General features: G+C 43.0%; 1 protein-coding gene across 2 annotated transcripts in view; it reads right to left on the bottom strand.

Annotated features, from left to right (window-relative positions):
* Nucleotides 1–20,002, bottom strand: part of LOC137334202 (shugoshin 1-like) — a 39,565-nt gene extending 19,563 nt beyond the window's left edge. Inside the window, exons 1-4 of one of the 2 annotated variants that reach the window (XM_067998784.1) lie at nt 19,919–20,002; nt 7,050–7,096; nt 4,255–4,421; nt 3,975–4,165 (exon numbers count right to left, since the gene is read on the bottom strand). In XM_067998784.1, the coding sequence (XP_067854885.1) occupies nt 3,975–4,165; nt 4,255–4,411 (348 nt within the window). In that variant the 5' untranslated portion in view covers nt 4,412–4,421; nt 7,050–7,096; nt 19,919–20,002. The remainder of the gene's footprint in view (nt 1–3,974; nt 4,166–4,254; nt 4,422–7,049; nt 7,097–19,918) is intronic. The other variant, XM_067998794.1, reaches the window with a different exon arrangement.
* Between the last annotated feature and the right edge of the window lie 422 nt (nt 20,003–20,424).

The raw sequence follows: 20,424 nt of genomic DNA on the forward strand, positions 1-20,424 counted from the left end.
ACTGTGACGCACTCAATTCGCTTCCGGGTTCCCCACGCGAGTATCTGCAGACTCGTGGAGTAAAAATCATCCCCAATGAATTCCAAATGCTAATCAAAATGGTTTCCCAATTTTAAAAGAAAACACTTCCAAGATTCCAACATGAAGAAAACCGGGAATAAAAAGCAAAAAACTGCAGATGCTGAAAATCTGAAACAAAAACCGAAAATGCAGGTAACACTCAGCAGGTCAGGCAGCATCTGTGAAGTGAACATTTTGGGTGCAGACAAAGGGTCTGCACACAAAAAGTTAATTTGTCTCTTCTCTCCATAGCTGCTGCCTGACCTGATGAATGTTTTCAACATGTTACAAATAAAATCTTGACATTTTTATGAACAAATGTGGTGAATGCACAGAACTATTATCAAAACATCTGTTATGAAGGAATGGGCCATTTGCCATTTTCTATAAACTCAAAATTTTCTAATGTTACTCGTGCTCAAAGAATTATAAAGCACATGTACAAATAACAGTTTGGCAATGCATTGTGAGATCTGTAGGTTCTCACTCGAGTAGAATATTGAGAAAAAATACTCTGCAGAATTTACTACAAAATCCCATGCACAGTATTTCTTTCGCTGCACTTTTATAAAGGAAACACCGCAATCTTCTTACTGAGTTGTAACAGCACAGATCTTGCACAGGGGCCAAGGAGGTTAGCAGTCTCCAGAAAATTAAGAGTTATTTTAGAGACTACTTCTTTCAAAATGGACAGTTTAGCCTGAATTAAAAATTAAACATGTGGGATCTCATTTGTAAGGTTGCTTTCATTACCTGAAAACACCTGTCACATGCTATAGAACCAAACCCAGGTTAACAGCATGGAACAGAAAGGGCACAGCCCTTTAAAATGTTTTGACATCACTAAGAGCAAGGAATTGCTCATGCGACCTTCCATTTCCGGGCATATAAAAAGGTACATTCACAAGCTAACATATCTATATTCAAATTCCTCTGGAAAATTACTAGTAAGAAGCCACCAAGCTATTCACATTAATTCCCCAAGAACATGAGGGCTCATTGAATGGGATATCTGCAGTTATAACAGACATATCAAACTGCAAATTTTCTTTGGCTGACAAGTTCAAGCTCTACTAGCGTACCACAAACTTCTGTTTCCATGTTCAATGCTCATCCAAGTCAGGATAGTGTTTTAATAATTAACATTAGTAATATGCAACTTGGATCTTTCAATATCAAAAGTTTATGAACTTAAAAATTCAAATAATTGCTGAAAGACTTTTTTTTAGAAGCTGCAATTACATGTAAAGCAACATGCAGCAGCTGAATTTTATCATAGACAAAGCTATTGCAGCAGAGGGCACCTATGCCCAAAAGTGAAAGATTAACCACAGTAACACTGTGCATTTCAGTATTACGTTTCGTACACGATGAAGTGACAAGATGAGATCACACATTTTCCCAATTAGCTGGCAATCTCAGCCAGTCCACTTGCAGAAAACCAGCTCTGTAGAGACTAAGGAGAGGGGGAAAGAAATCTGTGCTGCTGTTGTGCATTTCCCAGCAAGCAGTTCAAGAATGGCAGACAGCCAGGAAAATATTTGTTTTCCACTTGTCTTGTTTGGGGATGGTGCACGTCGGGGCTGGGGGCGGGGAGGGGGGAGAAGAGAAAAAGAGAGGGAAAGATAACCTGGAACGATATAAAAACAAAATAATGTATTAAAAAATTGTGTGGGGGAAGGAAGAAAAAAGGAATTCATATGAATGCCCAAAACTTTAAAACAAACTAATTTCTGCCTACATATAAATACTATTTATAAAGAAAATGTTATTTACTACAAGAGTTAGCTTTTTCCTCAAAGATCCTCATTGATTTGATCTGCAGCTGTATAGTTATCAGGTTCATTAAAAACTTACATGCCCCCTCATACAATCAATGAATATAAATCTTGTAAAAAGCCAATTCTCAGATTTTTAAAAAATATTTTAAAAAAACAAAGCATTACAAATTAACAACCAAGTCAGCAGCCTGGTCTGTTTCTTTTTTATAAATTCATTCATGGGATGTGGGCGTCGCTGGCGTAGCCAGCATTTATTGCCCATCCTTAATTGCCCTTGAGAAGGTGGTGGTGAGCTGCCTTCTTGAACCACTGCAGTCCGTGTGGTGAAGGTTCTCCCACAGTGCTGTTAGGTAGGGAGTTCCAGGATTTTGACCCAGCGACGATGAAGGAACAGCGATATATTTCCAAGTCGGGATGGTGTGTGACTTGGAGGGGAACGTGCAGGTTCCCATGTGCCTGCTGTTCTTGTCCTTCTAGGTGGTAGAGGTCGCGGGTTTGGGAGATGCTGTTGAAGAAGCCTTGGCGAGTTGCTGCAGTGCATCCTGTGGATGGTACACACTGCAGCCACAGTGCGCCGGTGGTGAAGGGAGTGAATGTTTAGGGTGGTGGATGGGGTGCGAATCAAGTGGGCTGCTTTGTCCTGGATGGTGTCGAGCTTCTTGAGTGTTGTTGGAGCTGCACTCATCCAGTCAAGTGGAGAGTATTCCATCACACTCCTGACTTGTGCCTTGTAGATGGTGAAAAGGCTTTGGGGAATCAGGAGCTGAATCACTCGCTGCAGAATACCCAGCCTCTGACCTGCTCTCGTAGCCACAGTATTTATTTGGCTGGTCCAGTTAAGTTTCTGGTCAATGGTGACCCCCAAGATGTTGACAGTGGGGGTTTCGGCGATGGTAATGCCATTGAATGTCAAGGGGAGGTGGTTAGACTCTTTCTTGTGGAGATGGTCATTGCCTGGCACGAATGTTACTTGCCAGTTATCAGCCCAAGCCTGGATGTTGTCCAAGTCTTGCTGGATGCAGACACGGACTGCTTCATTATCTGAGGGGTTGCAAATGGAACTGAACACTGTACAATCATCAGCGAACATCCCCATTTCTGACCTTATGATGGAGGGAAGGTCATTGATGAAGCAGCTGAAGATGTTTAGGCCTAGAACACTGCCCTGAGGAACTCCTGCAACAATGTCCTGGGGCTGAGATGATTGGCCTCCAACAACCACTACCATCTTCCTTTGTGCTAGGTATGACTCCAGACACTGGAGAGTTTTCCCCGATTCCCATTGACTTCAATTTTACTAGGGCTCCTTGGTGCCACACTAGGTCAAATGCTGCCTTGATGTCAAGGGCAGTCACTCTCACCTCACCTCTGGAATTCAGCTTTTTTGTCCATGTTTGGACCAAGGCTGTAATGAGGTCTGGAGCTGAGTGGTCCTGGTGGAACCCAAACTGAGCATTGGTGAGCAGGTTATTGGTGAGTAAGTGCCGCTTGATAGCGCTGTCGACGACACCTTCCATCACTTTGCTGATGATTGAGAGTAGACTGATGGGGCGGTAATTGGCCGGATTGGATTTGTCCTGCTTTTTGTGGACAGGACATACCTGGGCAATTTTTATAAAGAACTCCCCCTGCAAATAGGAGTAGTACAGTTAGCAATATTCCTTTGCGTTTAGAAATCTTCCACATACACTAATGCCAAAACAATACTACATTATTAAAAAGATTCATGTGGGAAACTATGGAGAAGAAAACCAAAACAGAACAGTAATCTTCATATGATCATGTCTTGAGACCATTTACTAGTTGCATAGGAAGTGACCCAAGAAGCAAGAACGTGGTTATTATTTTTTAAGAAGGTATTCCAGAAAGGCCATATGATTACTTCTCTTCCAGCAAAACCATAACCTTCTCTAAAAACAAGAGTTATCCATCTCATGCTGTACCTCAATTTCATTTTTACCCTTGGAAATTCTTTCAGATTGCAATCATTTGTAAACCCTACTGAAAAAAAATGTTTCGAAGCCTTTTTAAAATATTTTTCATATCATGAAATTGTAGCAATTTAAAGCATTTGCTGTTTATTGACTACAAAAAGTCAAAATAAAATGAATAAGTTTGGTTTTGCAAGTGTACCTCAAGATGCCCTGGGATATGATTTTCAAGCTTCCTCTTTAGCATGAGAATGTAGAACATCATAGCCTGCCGTTCTCTTTTCAAGGACAATATGACATTGTATGCTACTCTCAGTTTCTTCTTTTCTGCTTCTAGAGACAGAGCTAGGTTTTGGTTGTTTCCTTGGATATTTTTTATAAAAGAGCTCTTGCCTGTTAAATTAAAAAAAATTAGTATAACATGAAAAGGGCTGTGAAAAACTGAAAATTGAAGTTCTGTAGAAATAAAACTGCATGCTTACTTAGTACTTTGGTTTTAACTTTTGAATTCAAGGTTTGCTTAGCTCTGTTGATTTTAGTCTGATTCTGATTCCGTTTCTCTTTCATTCGTTCCTTGATAGCTTCCAGACTTTCCTGGAAAGAGATCTTTTGACACCTTTCAAAGGCCATCTTCTTCATCCCTTAATACCTGACAACATAAGAAAATACTTTTAAGAAAAAGCATTATAGGGATGCAAGAAAACATGAAATAAGAAAATCGCACACCTTGCACTTCATTTCCGAGAACTAGATCAAGCACTGCCAATTTCCATATTGGACTAAAAACATACAAACCCGACCTTTTTTTCCCCATATAAAATTATTTTTACCCTAATCTATTTTTGGATGGTGGAGCAGAGAAATAGGAAATACACAAGAGGCCAGAGTTAGAGGAACGGAAACTTCTGCTTCAAAGGGTTTGTCAGGCTGGAGGAGGTTAGTAGGTCTCTTTCAGCTTCATCCATAACTACTTCAATACCACATTGAGTACACCTGTTGTCTATTGTTCCTTCCTATGTGTAGCACTTTACACTTGTTTGCATTAAATTTCATGTGTCATTGTTCTGCCCACTTAAATATCCTGTTCAACTCGTTCTGTAATTTCTTAGCTGTGTCTTCCAATTCCACTCCCCTAGTTATGACCACTTTGCATTGAGTTTCTGAATCCAGGTCATTTATGTAAATTACAAACAGTAGTTCCAGCACCGAGCCCTGAGGCATCCCATTCAGTACTTACCCTACCCCAAACTCTCACATAACTCTTCTAGTGAGTAATCATTTTCTATCCTTAAGCCAGTTTTACCCTGACCCCACAACTTTGAGTTAATTAACAGCTTTTCTTCTGGGACTTTATCAAAAGTCTTTTGGAAGTTACACTATATCACAGGACATACCACAATCCACTTGGGAGGATAGGATGGCCCAGAAAGCAGCTCACCGGAGAGCTCGCATCCTAGCCCTGTTGCAGAGGGCACAAAGTATAGAAGACTGATGGTTTTACATCAGGAATTTCTAGGTGCTCTGGGTTGCCTGTCAGTGCACCTCCACACAATGGCACAGAGAATAGAGAAGTCCAACTCCAACTTGTACGGGATCTACGTACAGGCCATTGGAACATTGCAATCAACCATGAGGTAAGTGATCATCTCCGTGAACACTGCAGGGAGGCCCTCAGCGATGGAATCTCTAATGGCAGCTGACAGCTTTGCTGGGTGTTCAGACTACTGCCATCTCCTCTGGCTTTCAACCCATGAAAGAAAGAAAAAGACTTGCATTTATATAGCGCCTTTCACGACTTCAGGACACCCCAAAGCACTTTTTACAGCCAATTACGTACTTTTGAAGTGTAATCACTGTTATAATGTAGGAAACATTATGAGGGAGATTGTGGAAAAGGGCTTCAAGAGTCTCACATTACACCTACCAACTCTGACTCTGGATTCTCCCAGTTTATGTTAAATTGATTGAAGTCTCATCAAAATAACTTTCCTGTTCTCACATAACCTTCCTATTGTTTCATAAAGCAAATTTTAGCATACCCCTAACAGTAGCTAGAGTTTTTTAAGCATTGGTGGTGTCGACCAGAATAGTTCATTCTGTTGCTTTCTACCTCCCAGATCAACATCTTTTGCCTCCAGGTGTCCGTGATATACAGGAATGCACCAACTCCATTTTGTCCACTTTAATTTTTTTTAAAACACTCTTTACCCCTGAATGTTATATTCATTTCCATCCTCTGGATGTAGCCATATCTGATATTCCCACTACATCATAGTTCCCAACTCTACAACAGCCTCCATAATGAAAAGGACAGACAGAAAAAGACCAGCTGGTCCATCAAGCCTGTCCCATTTAATCATGACCCTCAATGGCAATAGAAAAAAGGGAAATAACTAACAGAAGGATAGAAACAGAATCCATATGGATTGAAATAAAAGATAAGAAATCGATCATGCTAATAGGGGTATACTACAGACCACTTAATAGTGGAAAAGAGGTGGAGGAAGAAATATGTACGTAAATATGTGAAATGAGTAAAGGGCGTAGAAAAACATGGGAGATTTTAACTATCCCCAAGTAAACTGGCAAGAAAGGGAAGAGGTAGAGTTTTTACAATGTGTTCAGGACTCCATTATTACCTAGTATGTAAAAAGCCCAAGAGAGGAAGCACTGCTGGATCCAGTAATGGGAAATGAACCAGAACAAATGAGAAGCAAGTGTAGGGGAACACCGAGGCAATAGCAATCACAACATAATACAGTTTAAGATAAAGATTGAGAAGGACATAAGACAAAGACCAAAGTAATAATATGGGAAAAAAGTGAATTTTCTGGGGATGAGAATGGAGCTAGGGAAAATAAACTGGAAAAACTTACTGATAAACAAAGAAATAGGACAGCAATGGGAAATATTTAAAATGATGATCAAGAGTGCCAAGCAGAAATATATCCCACAAAAAAGCAAGAACAAACTAGCCAGTAATGAAACACCATGGATGAATAAAGAAATAAGGACAAAATTGAAACTAAAGAAAAAAGCGTACACTAAGCATGTAGACAATAAAAGAGAGAATGACAAAAGCAGGATCACCCGGCAGGCGGGGTGTCATCCGGGGGGAAGGAAGCGGGACCCGGGGTGGGCATCATCCGGGGGGAAGGAAGCGGGACCGGCGGAGGCGGGCGTCATCCGGGGGGAAGGAAGCGGGAGCTTCATCCAGGGGATGAGCGGGGGGAGTCAGCTCCTCCAAGCCTACAAGCAGTGCGATAACGGCACTCACCTCATGGATTCGGTCCTTCCTGATGTGAATGGGAAGCGATGGGAAACCTGAACAGATAAGGTTAAATTCATTTTAATGTTTCAATCCCCAAAATATTAAGTACCTCAATGAGGTACATTGCCCTTTTAAGTATTGGCCCGCCGGCTTTAAGCGGGGGCAGAACGTCCTAGTGTCTGCTCTCCACACGCGGACAAACCTGCCTGGGTTAAACCCAGAAGCAGGCGTGTTGGAGCTGGGATGCCGCCCAGCTCTGAAAATGGAGTATTTTTACGCCCCACCAACCCGTTCTTGGGGGTTAAAATTTATCCCCAGAAACAAAAATATAACAAAGAATAGTCAGCACAGATTTCAAAAGTGAAGGTCAAGCTTGACCAACCTTATTGAATTCTTTGAAGAAGTAACAGAAAGGGTAGACAAGAGTAATGCAGTCGATGTAATATATGGATTTTCAAAAGGCCTTTGATAAGGTACCGCATAGTAGACTCATGGCTAAAGTCAGAGCACGTGGAGTCATGGGACAAGTAGCAGAATGGATAGCAAGCTGGCTACAAAACAGAGAAGAAAGTAGGGGTTAAAGGTACTCAGACTGGCAAAAGGTGGAAAGTGGTGTTCCATAAGGATCAGTGCTGGGACCACTGTTCACCATTTACATAAACGATTTGGACTCGGGAATTGGAAGTACAATTTCAAAATTTGCAGACAATGCCAAATTATGGAGGTTGGTGCGGGGGGGGTATAGTTAATACCAAGGAGGACTGCGGCAAAATACAGGAAGACATTAATAAATTTGCAGAAGAAAAACAGATAAAAGAATCCTCAGCCAATTTAGAGAAAAAAGAATTCCAGGAAATTCCAATGGCCACAAGGTATGTCACCCAACATCCCACCTACTTTTTGTACCTAACAAAATCAGCATCCTCCAGGAACTCATTCAGCTCCCTTTTGAAGGTCTGCAGCGAATCCGCACTCACTGCATGAGCCAGAAACTTATTCCAAAGGTTTATGACCCTCTGTGATAAGAAAAACCCCCTGACATAGCATCATCTAATCTAGTTCTACCCTTGCGTAACTTATTCACATGCCCCCTTGTTCTCCCTAACTTAATTCAAATAATCTATCCACATGGATAGTCTAGTCGCATCATCATTTTAAAAACTTCAATTAAGTTATCCTGAAGTCAATACTTTTCTGGAGCAAGGGTTTTTAAACTAAGCATTAATCTATTGGCCCTCCTCTGAATCTTTTCCAGGATCTCTATCTCTTACCACGTGAGGGGAGCAGAAGTAGACACAGTATTCTAGATGAGGCCTAACCAAGTCTTGTGCAAGGACACTATAGTGCTTTTTGTTTTATATTGGATTGTCCTAGGTATACATCCTATTACTCTTTGCTTTCACTATAGTCTCTCGACACTGGCCATGAGCATTTAGAAACTCATGCACCATAACACCTAGGTCTCTTTCCCGCTCAACAGATTTTAATTCAGAAATCCACATGGTATACACATGCTTGGCATTAGCCCTACGGACGTGCATGACACTATATTTATCTACGTTAAATGTCATCTACCTAGCATTTTTCTTTTAAACAGTGAAGCAGTACATATTAATGTACTTGTTATAGAAGGTTAATGTGCCAAATTCAGACTGATACATTTCACATCAAATCTGCACTATAAATAAGGATTAAAAACCATTCTTGATTTCTACCATAAATTTAAATGGGTTTGGGTGGTGGATTAGTTAAAAAAAATCTTTTCCAATTTGGCATCAAAATTCTGTTATCTTCCCAACTGAAATGGGGTTGAGTATTGAGTTCTGACATCAGATACAATAGGCCCTATTTTCTGCACAAAAGAAACTATTTACTACACCCGATGCCTATTCAGTTGCAGTGGTAATAATTTCTGAATGTCACTTTGTATCCCCTCAAACTCTGTCTTCGTTTTTTTTTTCCTTGAGTTTTCGTGATCTTTCAAATAAAATCTAAACTTTTTGAATTTACCCAGGTTTTTGTTATCCAACTTTTCCCTCTGATTTTCTCATGGTTTTTGATGCAAAAAAATGAAAAACACCCAAAAAATGTAGGTTTTTAATTGGCAATAACAAGTGACTTTAAATGAGCCTTCAATATAAAGCAACCAGATTGCATTCTGATTCAGCTCTTCTCTCACCAGTGAGGGTACCAAAGTATGTATACTAATGCTGCAGTAGTGTTGACCAGGCCCACTATAACAGCTGCAACCAGTAGAATGCACAAACTACCAACAAGCCTTATGATCAGGTAAATTATTTTACAGTGGTTGAAGATGTCTGCTTCACTTTCATGGATCCCTGGGATTTTTGGGGATCACTTTCTGCTAATTTATATTTTGGGCCATTACTGATGAGTAAGTCAAATTCCATTGTTATCACGTGGGATTTGCATCAGTGTTTTGGGGAACTGAATTCCAAAATTACATCCATCTTCTATTTTAAAAAAATCCATGAGCAGCTTTACAGCTGATATATTTATGTAGCATTGTATGCCAAAGCTTTGTTATGTAGACAATTAATTTAATCCCACAAATTGCAAATTAGACAAATAACCAATAAGTCTGTTTTGGTGATGTTAGTTGAAGAAGGAGAACTGCCTACTCCTCTTCAAACAGTGTATGTGATCTTTTACATCAATTTGAACCATCAAGATTAGGAACAATCAAGTGGGGCTTCTTCTGTTTAACATCACATCAAAAACATAGCATCTCCAATATCCAGTCCTTTGTTAAGAAAAAAAGAATATGCATTTATATAGCACCTTATCATGTGCTCTGGACACCCCAAAACACATTACAGCCAAGGGATTACTTTTGAAGTATAGTTATTACATAGCTGCCTCAGTACTATCCTGCAGTTTCACCCTACATTATTCATGTGCTGGGGTGAGGTGTGAATCCATAGCCTTCTGACTCATAGGCAGAAATGCAATCAACTGAACTGAGCTCATTATTCATTTATCATAGAAGGTGGCGATTTCACTCATCAGGGGTAATTTTAACCCCAAGAACGGCTGGGTTGGAGTTGAAAATAGTTGCTTTTTTGGGTCGCAAACGCAAAATTTGCAGACTTTGTATTCCCAGTGGGAAGCCTGTACTTTTACGTGCCCACGTTAAACCAAAAGTGGAATCGGGATGCGGTCTCGACCCAAACAACTATTTTCAACTCCCATCCTCCCCCAACCCACCCGCTCTTGGGGATCAAAATTACCCCCATCATATATCTCTTTGTTAGAGCAATCTAAAATGAATCTGCATGCATGGGGCCTGCTTCCCCCCCAGCACCTAGTTCTACCTCTCTAACACCTCCATTGGTCCCCTCGGCCATCAAACAGCGAGTCCAACATCCACTTCCTCCACCTCAACATCAGATCAAAGCCACTGTCTTCAGCACTCACCACAAACTCGTCACTGATTCCTCCCCCCTGTCCTGGCCACTGCCTCAGGCTCAACCAGAATGTTTGTAACCATGGCTTCCTGCTTAATCGTGAACTGAGATTCAGACCCCAAATCCTCACCACCATAAAGATCACTTAATTTCACCTTCACAACATTGCCTGCCTCCACCCCTACCTCTGAAGCTCACACACGCTTTTATCACCTTCAGACTTAACTACCCTAACGTTATCCTTGCTGGCCTCCCTTCTTCCAACCTCTACAAACTCCAGCTTGTGGACAACTGCCACATGTAACCTGCTTTGTACTAAGTTCCACTCACCCATTATCACTTTCCTCATTGACCTATATCACCCCCACCACCAAAGCATTAAATTTAAAACCTTTATCTTTAATTCTGTTCATGGTTTCATCCTCCCACACATTTAACTGCATCCAAACATATATTCCACCCTTCATAACACTCACTTCCTGTGACTTTGGCTTTTTGTGAATCCCCGCTGGAGTTTCGAGGAATGAGAGATGATCTTATTGAAACATGTAAGATTCTGAGGGGGCTTGACAGGGTAGATTGAGAGGTTGTTTCCCCTGTTTGGAGAGTCTAGAACAAGGATTGCTGGATAAGGGGCCAGTCATTTAAGAATGAGATGAGGAGATATTTCTTGACTCAGAGCGTTGTGAATCTTTGGCATTCTCTACCCCAGAGGGCTATGGACGATGAGTCGTTGAGTATATTCAAGGATGAGATAGATTGATTTTTGGAATCAAGCGATATGGGGATCGGGCAGGAAAGTGGAGTTGAGGTCAAAGATCAACCATGATTTAATTGAATGACGGAGCAGGCTCGAGAGGCGTATGGCCTACTACTGCTCCTATTTCTTATGTTCTACCTCCATTCAGCTGCCTGGGTCCTATTCTCTGGAATTCTTTTAAACTTTTCCACCCATTCACCTTCCCCATGGCTTTTAAAATCTTCCTCAAAACTCATCTCTTCAACCAAGCCGCTCATCATTCATCCCTTCCGGGTTCAACATCAGGTTTTGTTGCATCTATCTGTAAAGCAACTTGGCTCCAGACCTCATTACAGCCTTGGTCCAAACATGGACAAAAGAGCTGAATTCCAGATGTGGGGTGAGAGAGACTGCACTTGACATCAAGGCAGCATTTGACCGAGTGTGGCACCAAGGAGCCCAAGTGAAATTGAAGTCAATGGGAATCAGGGGGAAAACGCTCCAGTGGCTGGAGTCATACCTAGCACAAAGGAAGATAGTAGTGGTTGTTGGAGGCCAATCATCTCAGCCCCAGGGCATTGCTGCAGGAGTTCCTCAGGGCAACGTCCTAGGCCCAACTATCTTCAGCTGCTTCATCAATGACCTTCCCTCCATCATAAGGTCAGAAATGGGGATGTTCGCTGATGAGTGCAGTATTCAGTTCCATTTGCAACCCATCAGATAACGAAGCAGTCCGTGCCCATATGCAGCAAGACCTGGACAACATCCAGGCTTGGGCTGATAAGTGGCAAGTAACATTCGTGCCAGACAAGTGCCAGGCAATGACCATCTCCAACAAGGGAGAGTCTAACCACCTCCCCTTGACATTCAACGGCATTACCATCGCCAAATCCCCCAAAAACATCCTGGGGGTCACCACTGACCAGAAACTTAACTGGACCAGCCACATAAATACTGTGGCTACAAGAGCAAGTCAGAGGCTGGCTATTCTGTGGCGAGTGACTTACCTCCTGACTCCCGAAAGTCTTTCCACCATCTACAAGGCACAAGTCAGGAGTGTGATGGAAAACTCTCCACTTGCCTGGATGAGTGCAGCTCCAACAACACTCAAGAAGCTGGACACCATCCAGGACAAAGCAGCCACTTGATTGGCACCCCATCCACCACCCTAAACATTCACTCCCTTCACCACCAGTGCATCGTGGCAGCAGTGTGTACCATCCACAGGATGCACTGCAGCAACTCCCCAAGGCTTCTTCGACAGCAGCTCCCAAACTTGCGACCTCTACCACCTAGAGGGACAAAGGCAGCAGGCACATGGGAACGACACCACCTGTACGTTCCCCTCCAAGTCACACACCATCCCGACATGGAAATATATCGCCATTCCTTCATCGTCACTGGGTCAAAATCTTGGACTCCCTTCCTAACAGCACTGTGGGAGAACCTTCACCACAAGGACTGCAGTGGTTCAAGAAGGCAGCTCACCACCACCTTCTCAAGGGGAATTAGGGATGGGCAATAAATGCTGGCCTTGCCAGTGAAGCCCACATCCCATGAACGAATAAAAAAAAACTTGTGATGTTGTTTACATTAAGGGCACTTTTAGAAACATAGAAAATAGGAGCAAGAGTGGGCCATTCGGCCCTTTAGGCCTGCTCCGTCATTCAAAATGATCATGGATGATCGTCTAACTCAGTACCCTGTTCCCGCTTTTTCCCCATATCCCTTGATCCCTTTAGCATTAAAAAATATATCTCTCTCCTTCTTGAATATATTTAATGACTTGGCCTCCACTGCTTCACCACCCTCTGAGTGAAGAAATTTCTCCTCATCTCGGTTCCAAATGGCATACCCCGTATCCTGAGACTGTGACCCCTGGTTATGGATTCCCCAGCCATCGGGAACATCCTCCCTGCATTTTAGGGGGATAGAATATAAAAACAAGGAGGTATTGCTGCAGTTATATAAGGTATTGGTGAGACCGCACCTGGAATACTGCATACAGTTTTGGTCTCCATACTTAAGAAAAGACATACTTGCTCTCGAGGCAGTACAAAGAAGGTTCACTCGGTTAATCCCGGGGATGAGGGAGCGGACATATGAGGAGAGGTTGAGTAGATTGGGTCTCCACTCATTGGAGTTCAGAAGAATGAGAGGCGATCTTATTGAAACATATAAGATTGTGAAGGGTCTTGATCGGGTGGATGCAGTAAGGATGTTCCCAAAGATGGGTGAAACTAGAACTAGGGGGCATAATCTTAGAATAAGGGGCTGCTCTTTCAAAACTGAGATGAGGAGAAACTTCTTCACTCAGAGGGTGGTAGGTCTGTGGAATTTGCTGCCCCAGGAAGCTGTGGAAGCTACATCATTAGATAAATTTAAAACAGAAATAGACAGTTTCCTAGAAGTAAAGGGAATTAGGGGTTATGGAGAGCGGGCAGGAAATTGGACATGAAGCTGAGTTCGGATCGGTCAATGCCCTGTGGGTGGCGGAGAGGGCCCAGGGGCTATGTGGCCGGGTCCTGCTCCGACTTCTTGTGTTCTTTAGATTTGTGGTTGGGATCAGATCAGCCATGATCTTATTGAATGGCGGAGCAGGCTCGAGGGGCCGATTGGCCTACTCCTGCTCCAATTTCTTATGTTCTTATGTTCTTAGTCTGTCTAGTCCTGTTAGAATTTTATATGTTTCGATGAGATCACCTCTCATTCTTCTAAACTCCAGTGAATATAGGTTTAGTCGATCCAATCTCTCCTCATACGTCAGTCCCGCCATCCCAGGTATCAGTCTGGTAAACCTTCGTTGCACTCCCTCCATGGCAAGGACATCCTTCCTCAGATAAGGAGACCAAAACTGCACACAATACTCCAGATGTGGTCTCACCAAGGCCCTGTACAACTACAGTAATACATCCCTGTTCCTGTACTCAAATCCTCTTGCAATGAACGCCAACATACCATTCATCTTCCTAACTGCTTGCTGCACCTGAATGCTCGCTTTCAGCGACTGGTTTACAAGGACACCCAAGTCTCGTTGCACCTCCCCTTTTCCCAATCTATCACCATTCAGATAATAATCTGCCTTTCTGTTTTTACAACCAAAATGGATAACCTCACATTTATCCAGGTTATACTGCATCTGCCATGTTCTTGCCCACTCACCCAACTTGTCTAAATCTCACTGGAGCCCCTTTGCATCCTCCTCACAGCTCACATTCCACCCCGCTCACAGCTCACATTCCACCCCAGCTGTGTCGTCTGCAAACTTGGAAATGTTACATTCCGTTCCCTCATCCAAATCATTGATATATATTGTGAATAGCTGGGGCCCTGCGGTAACCCACTAGTCACTGCCTGCCACCCGGAAAAAGACCCGTTTATTCCTACTCTCTGTTTCCTGTCTGTCAACCAATTCTCAATCCATGCCAGTATATTCCGCCAATCCCATGTGCTTTAATTTTGCACACTAACCTTATCAAAAGCCTTCTGAAAATCCAAATACACCACATCCACTGGTTCTCCCCTATCTATTCTACTAGTTACATCCTCAAAAAACTCCAGTAGATTTGTTAAGCATGATTTCCCTTTCATAAACCCATGCTGACCTTGTCCAATCCCGTTAGTGCCCTCCAAGTGTTCTGTTATCACATCCTTTATAATAGACTCTAGCATTTTCCCCACTACTGATGTTAGGCTAACTGGCCTGTAATTCCCTGTTTTTTCTCTCCCTCCTTTTTTACATAGTGGGGTTACATTTGCCACCCTTCAATCTGTAGGAACTGTTCCAGAGTCTATAGAATTTTGGAAGATGACCACCAATGCATCCACTATTTCCAGGCCACTTCCTTTAGTACTCTGGGATGTAGATTATCAGGACCTGGGGATTTGTCAGCCTTTAGCCCCATTAATTTCCCTAGCACTATTTTTTTTACAAATACTGATTTCCTTCAGTTCCTCCCTCTCACTAGACCCTTGGTTCCCTAACATTTCTGGCAGGTTATTAGTGTCCTCCTTTGTGAAGACAGACCAAAGTATGTGTTTAATTGTTCTGCCATTTCTTTGTGCCCCATTATAATTTCCCCCATTTCTGACTGTAAGGGACCTACATTTGTCTTCACTAATCTTTTTCTCTTGACATATTTATAGAAGCTTTTACAGTCAGTTTTTATGTTCCCTGCTAGTTTACTCTCATACTCTATTTTTCCCCTCTTAATCAATCTCTTTGTCCTCCTTTGCTGAATTCTAAACTGCTCCCAATCCTCAGGCTTGCCGCTTTTTCTAGCAATTTTATATGTCTCCTCTTTGGATCTAATACTATCCCTAATTTCTTTTGTAAGCCATGGTTGAGTCACCTTTCCTGTTTTATTTTTGCATCAGACAGGAATGAATAATTATTGTAATTCCTGCACACGTTCTTTAAATATTAGCCATTGCCTATCCACTATCATCGCTTTTAGTAAAGTTCCCCAATCTATCATAGCCAACTCACACCTCATACTTTCCTAATTTCCTTTATTTAGATTCAGGACCCTAGTTTCAGATTCAACTACTTCACTCTCCATCTTAATGAGGAATTCTGTCATGTTAAGGTCGCTCTTCCCTAAGGAACCCGCCCAACAAGATTGTTAATTAATCCTTTCTCATTGCACAATACCCAGTCTAGGATCACCAGTTCTCCAGTTGGTTCCTCAACATATTGGTCTAGAAATCCATCACGTACACACTCCAGGAATTCCTCCCCCACAGTATTATTGCTAATTTGGTTTGACCAATCTATATGTAAATTAAAGTCTCCCATGATTTATAGTTGTACCCTTCTTGCATGCATGTCTAATTTCCTGTTTAATGCCCTCTCCTACATCTCCACGACTGTTTGGGGACCTATAGACAACCCCCACCAACGTTTTCTGCCCCTTGGTGTTTCTTAGCTCCACCCATACAGATTCCACATTGTGATTTTCCGAGCCAATATCCTTCCTCACTATTGCATTGATTTCCTCCTTTACTAGCAACGCTACCCCACCTCCTTTCCCTTTTTGCCTGTCCTTCCTAAATACTGAATATCCCTGGATGTTCAGTTCCCATCCTTGGTCACCCTGCAGCCATGTCTCCGTAATCGCAACTATAACATACCCGTTAATATCTATCTGCGCTGTTAATTCTTCTACCTTATTGCGAATGCAAGTTGTTATTATGATTCCACTCTCCTCATCGCCCTGTACCTTCCTCGGCTTCAAATGTTTATTCACTTTTTCCTTAAAAGATGCAATGGTCTCTGGCTCAACAATTCCATGTGGCAAAGCATTCCATGCTCCAGGTAAAGAAATTTCTCCTGACCACTCCTCACTCTCAATGACAATTTTAGTTTGATGACTCCCTAACCGGAGGAAATACTCTTTCCTTATTCACTTCATCAATAGAATCATCGAAAATTTACAGCACAGAAGGAAGCCATTTGGCCCATCGTGTCTGCGCCAGCTGAGAAATGAGCCACCCAGCCTAATTCCACTTTTCCGCATTTGGTCCATAGCCCTGCAGGTCATGGCTCTGCAGTTGCACATCCAGGTATTTTTTTTTTAAATGAGTTGAGGGTTTCTGCCTCTACCACCCTCTCAGGCAGTGAGTTCCAGGCCCCCACCACCCTCTAGGTGAAAACATTTTTCCTCATTTCCGCTCTAATCCTTCTACCAATCACTTTAAATCTATGCCCCCTAGTTATTGACTGACCGCCCCCCCCCGCCCCGCAACCCCTCCCGCCTTCCTATCCACTCTATCTCGGCCTCTCATCATTTTGTACACCTCAATCAGATCACCCCTCAACCTCCTCTGTTCCAAGGAAAACAATCCCAGCCTATCCAATTTGTCATTATAGCTAAAATTCTCCAGTCCTGGCAACATCCTCGTAAATCTCCTCTGTACCCTCTCTAGTGCAATTACAATTACATCCTTCCTGTAATGTGGTAACCAGAACCGTGCGCAGTCCTCAAGCTGCAACCTAACTAGTGTTTTATGCAGTTCCAGCATAACATCCCTGCTTTTATATTCTATGCCTCGGTTAATAAAGGAAAGCATTCCATATGCCTTCTTAACCACCATATCTACCTGTCCTGCTACCTTCAGGGATCTGTGGACATGCACTCCAAGGTCCCTCACTTCCTCCCATTTATTGTGTATTCCCTTGCCTTGTTTGCCCTCCCCAAATGCATTACCTCACACTTCTCCAGATTGAACTCCATTTGCCACTTTTCTGCCCATCTGACCATTCCATTGATATCTTCCTGCAGTTTACAGCTTTCCTCCTCTCTATCAATCACACGGCCTATCTTTGTGTCATCTGCAAATTTCTTAATCATGCCCCCTACGTTTAAGTCCAAATCGTTAAACGTATACCACAAAAAGCAAAGGACCTAGTACCGAGCCCTGTGGCACCCCACTGGAAACAGCCTTCCAGTCGCAAAAACACTCGTCGACGATTACTCTGTGCTTCCTGCCACTGAGCCAATTTTGGATCCAATTTGTCACATTCCCTTGGATCCCATGGGCCTTTACTTTTTTGACCAATCTGCCATGTGGGACCTTGTCAAAAATCTTGCTGAAATCCATGTGGACTACATCAATTACGCTACCCTCATCGATCCTCCTTGTTGCCTCCTCGAAAAATTCAATCAAGTTAGTCAGACACGACTTCCCCTTAACAAATCCATGCTGACTGTCCTTGATTAGTCCGTGCCTTTCTAAGTGACAGTTTATCCTGTCCCTCAGAATTGATTCCAAGAACTTGCCCGCCACCAAGGTTAGGCTGACTGGCCTGTAATTACTCGGTCTATCCTTCGCTCCCTTTTTAAACAACGGTACAACATTAGCAGTCCTCCAATCCTCCGGCACTATGCCTGTATCCAGTGAAGTTTGGGAAATGATTGTTAAAGACACCGCTATTTCCTCCCTGGCTTCTTTTAACAACGTGGGATACATTTCATTCGGCCCTGGTGATTTATCCACTTTCAAAGATGCTAATCCCCTTAATACTTCCTCTCACTGTTTATCCCATCCAATATTTCACACTCCTCCTCCTTAACTTCAATCCCTGCATCATCCCTCTCCTTTGTGAAGATAGATGCAAAGTATTCATTTAGAACCATATCCACATCTTCCACCTCCACACAGAGTTTACCTTTTTGGTCTCTATTAGGCCCTACTCTTTCCTTAGTTATCCTCTTGCTCTGAATGTATTTATAATACATCTTTGGGTTTTCTTTGATTTTACCTGCTAATATTTTTTCATGCCCTCTCTTTGCTTTCCTAATTTCCTTTTTAACTTCACCTTTCCACTTTGTATACTCCTCTAAGCTTTCTGTAGTATTGAGCTCTCGGTGTCTATCATAGGCTTTCTTTTTCTGCTTTATCTCACCCTGAATGCTTCTTGACGTCCAGGGGGCTCTAGATTTGGCAGCCCCTCCCTTTTTCTTGGTGGGAACATGTTTACCCTGAACCCCTTGAATCATCCCTTTGAATGTCTCCAACTGCTCTGATGTGGAATGTCACCCGAGCACAACGCAATGCCATCAACGCTCTCAAGACCAACCGCAACATCGTCATCAAACCAGCGGACAAAGGAGGAGCCATAGTCGTACAGAACAGAACGGACTATTGCAAAGAAGCATACCGACAACTGGACAACCAGGAACACTACAGACGGTTACCTGCAGATCCGACCAAAGAACACACCCACCAGCTCAACAAACTGATCAAGACCTTCGATCCAGACCTTCAAAGCATCCTACACGCTCTCATCCCACGTTCTCCCCGCGTGGGAGACTTCTACTGCCTCCCAAAGATACACAAAGCCAACACACCCGGACGTCCTATCGTATCAGGCAACGGAACCCTGTGTGAGAACCTCTCTGGATACATCGAGGGCATCCTGAAACCCATCGTACAGGGAACCCCCAGCTTCTGTCGCGACACTACAGACTTCCAACTGCTCTGACACAGATTTACCTTCAAGTAGCTGTTTCCAGTTTACTTATGCTAAACCACTTCTCAGATTAATAAAATTGGTCTTTCCCCAATTGAAAACTTTAACTACTGCTCTGTTAACCTCTATTAAATCGCCCTAGTCTCTCTACTGTTTAATAGAGGTTAACAGAGCAGTAGTTAAAGTTTTCAATTGGGGAAAGACCAATTTTATTAATCTGAGAAGTGATTTAGCAACAGAATCTGTCCCCTATCCAGTTTCCCTACACTTCAAAAGTGCTCCACTGGCTGTGAAGCACTTTAGGATCTCCTGAGATCCAGAAAGGCGCTAATATAAATGCAAATTCCTTCTTTCTTTTATCTCATACTGCTTCTCATCCTTAGTGTCATTTAGTTTTAGAACGGCGGGAGTACGGGACCGAAAAGGCTGCAGCCCACTTGTGTTCCAAGGAACAGAGACAGAACCCTCAGCTATTCGGTAAATGGGACTGTCGACATAGGAACAGGAATGGGCCATTCAGTTGCCTGGCTCACTCCCTCCCAGCCGGTCTGGTACCGCTGTTTGTAAAATCATCGCACCGGTGGCAGCGGCCGCGCTTAAAGCGTAGAGTGGGCCCAGGCCGCACTCACTCCTGGTGTATGTTTCAGAGAGAAAACAGCACATCAAAGCCCGCACAGAAAGCCGACGCCGCGAGTATCGGTCCACAACGGTTCCACTTTTTCGTCTACCCTACCTGCTCCAGGCCGTTAACCTCCGAAGTTCTCGCACTCGCCGACAGCCAGCTCGAGCTCCAGTCAATTCTAAACAACAGATTCAAACTCCGCCACCGCCCAACCTGATTGGCTCTCAGTGAATCGACCACGTAACCACCAACGGGCGGTGTGCGTGACGTCATCGGAACAGTCAGAGCACTTTAAGTCTCGATGCAACGCGTGCAAACGTCTTTAAGAAATGGTAAGGTCCGGCATATAGAGTGCGAACGACAGCAGTCGATCTCCTGTGACATTGCACATGGGGATCTAACACCTAATACAGTATTCAGGTCAAGCAGAGTTGGAGGGAGATAATTGGGTCAAGGTGGGGAGGGAATTTAAGAAAGGACATACTTGCATTGGAGGCAGTTCAAAAAAGTTCACCAGAATGATTCTGGGTATGGAAGGGTTGTCTTATTAGGAAAGATTATCAGGTTGGGTCTATACTTATTGGAGTTTAAAAGACATGATGTGGACAAGATTCTGA

Source organism: Heptranchias perlo, chromosome 2 (assembly GCF_035084215.1).
Source record: "Heptranchias perlo isolate sHepPer1 chromosome 2, sHepPer1.hap1, whole genome shotgun sequence".
NCBI lineage: Eukaryota > Metazoa > Chordata > Chondrichthyes > Hexanchiformes > Hexanchidae > Heptranchias > Heptranchias perlo.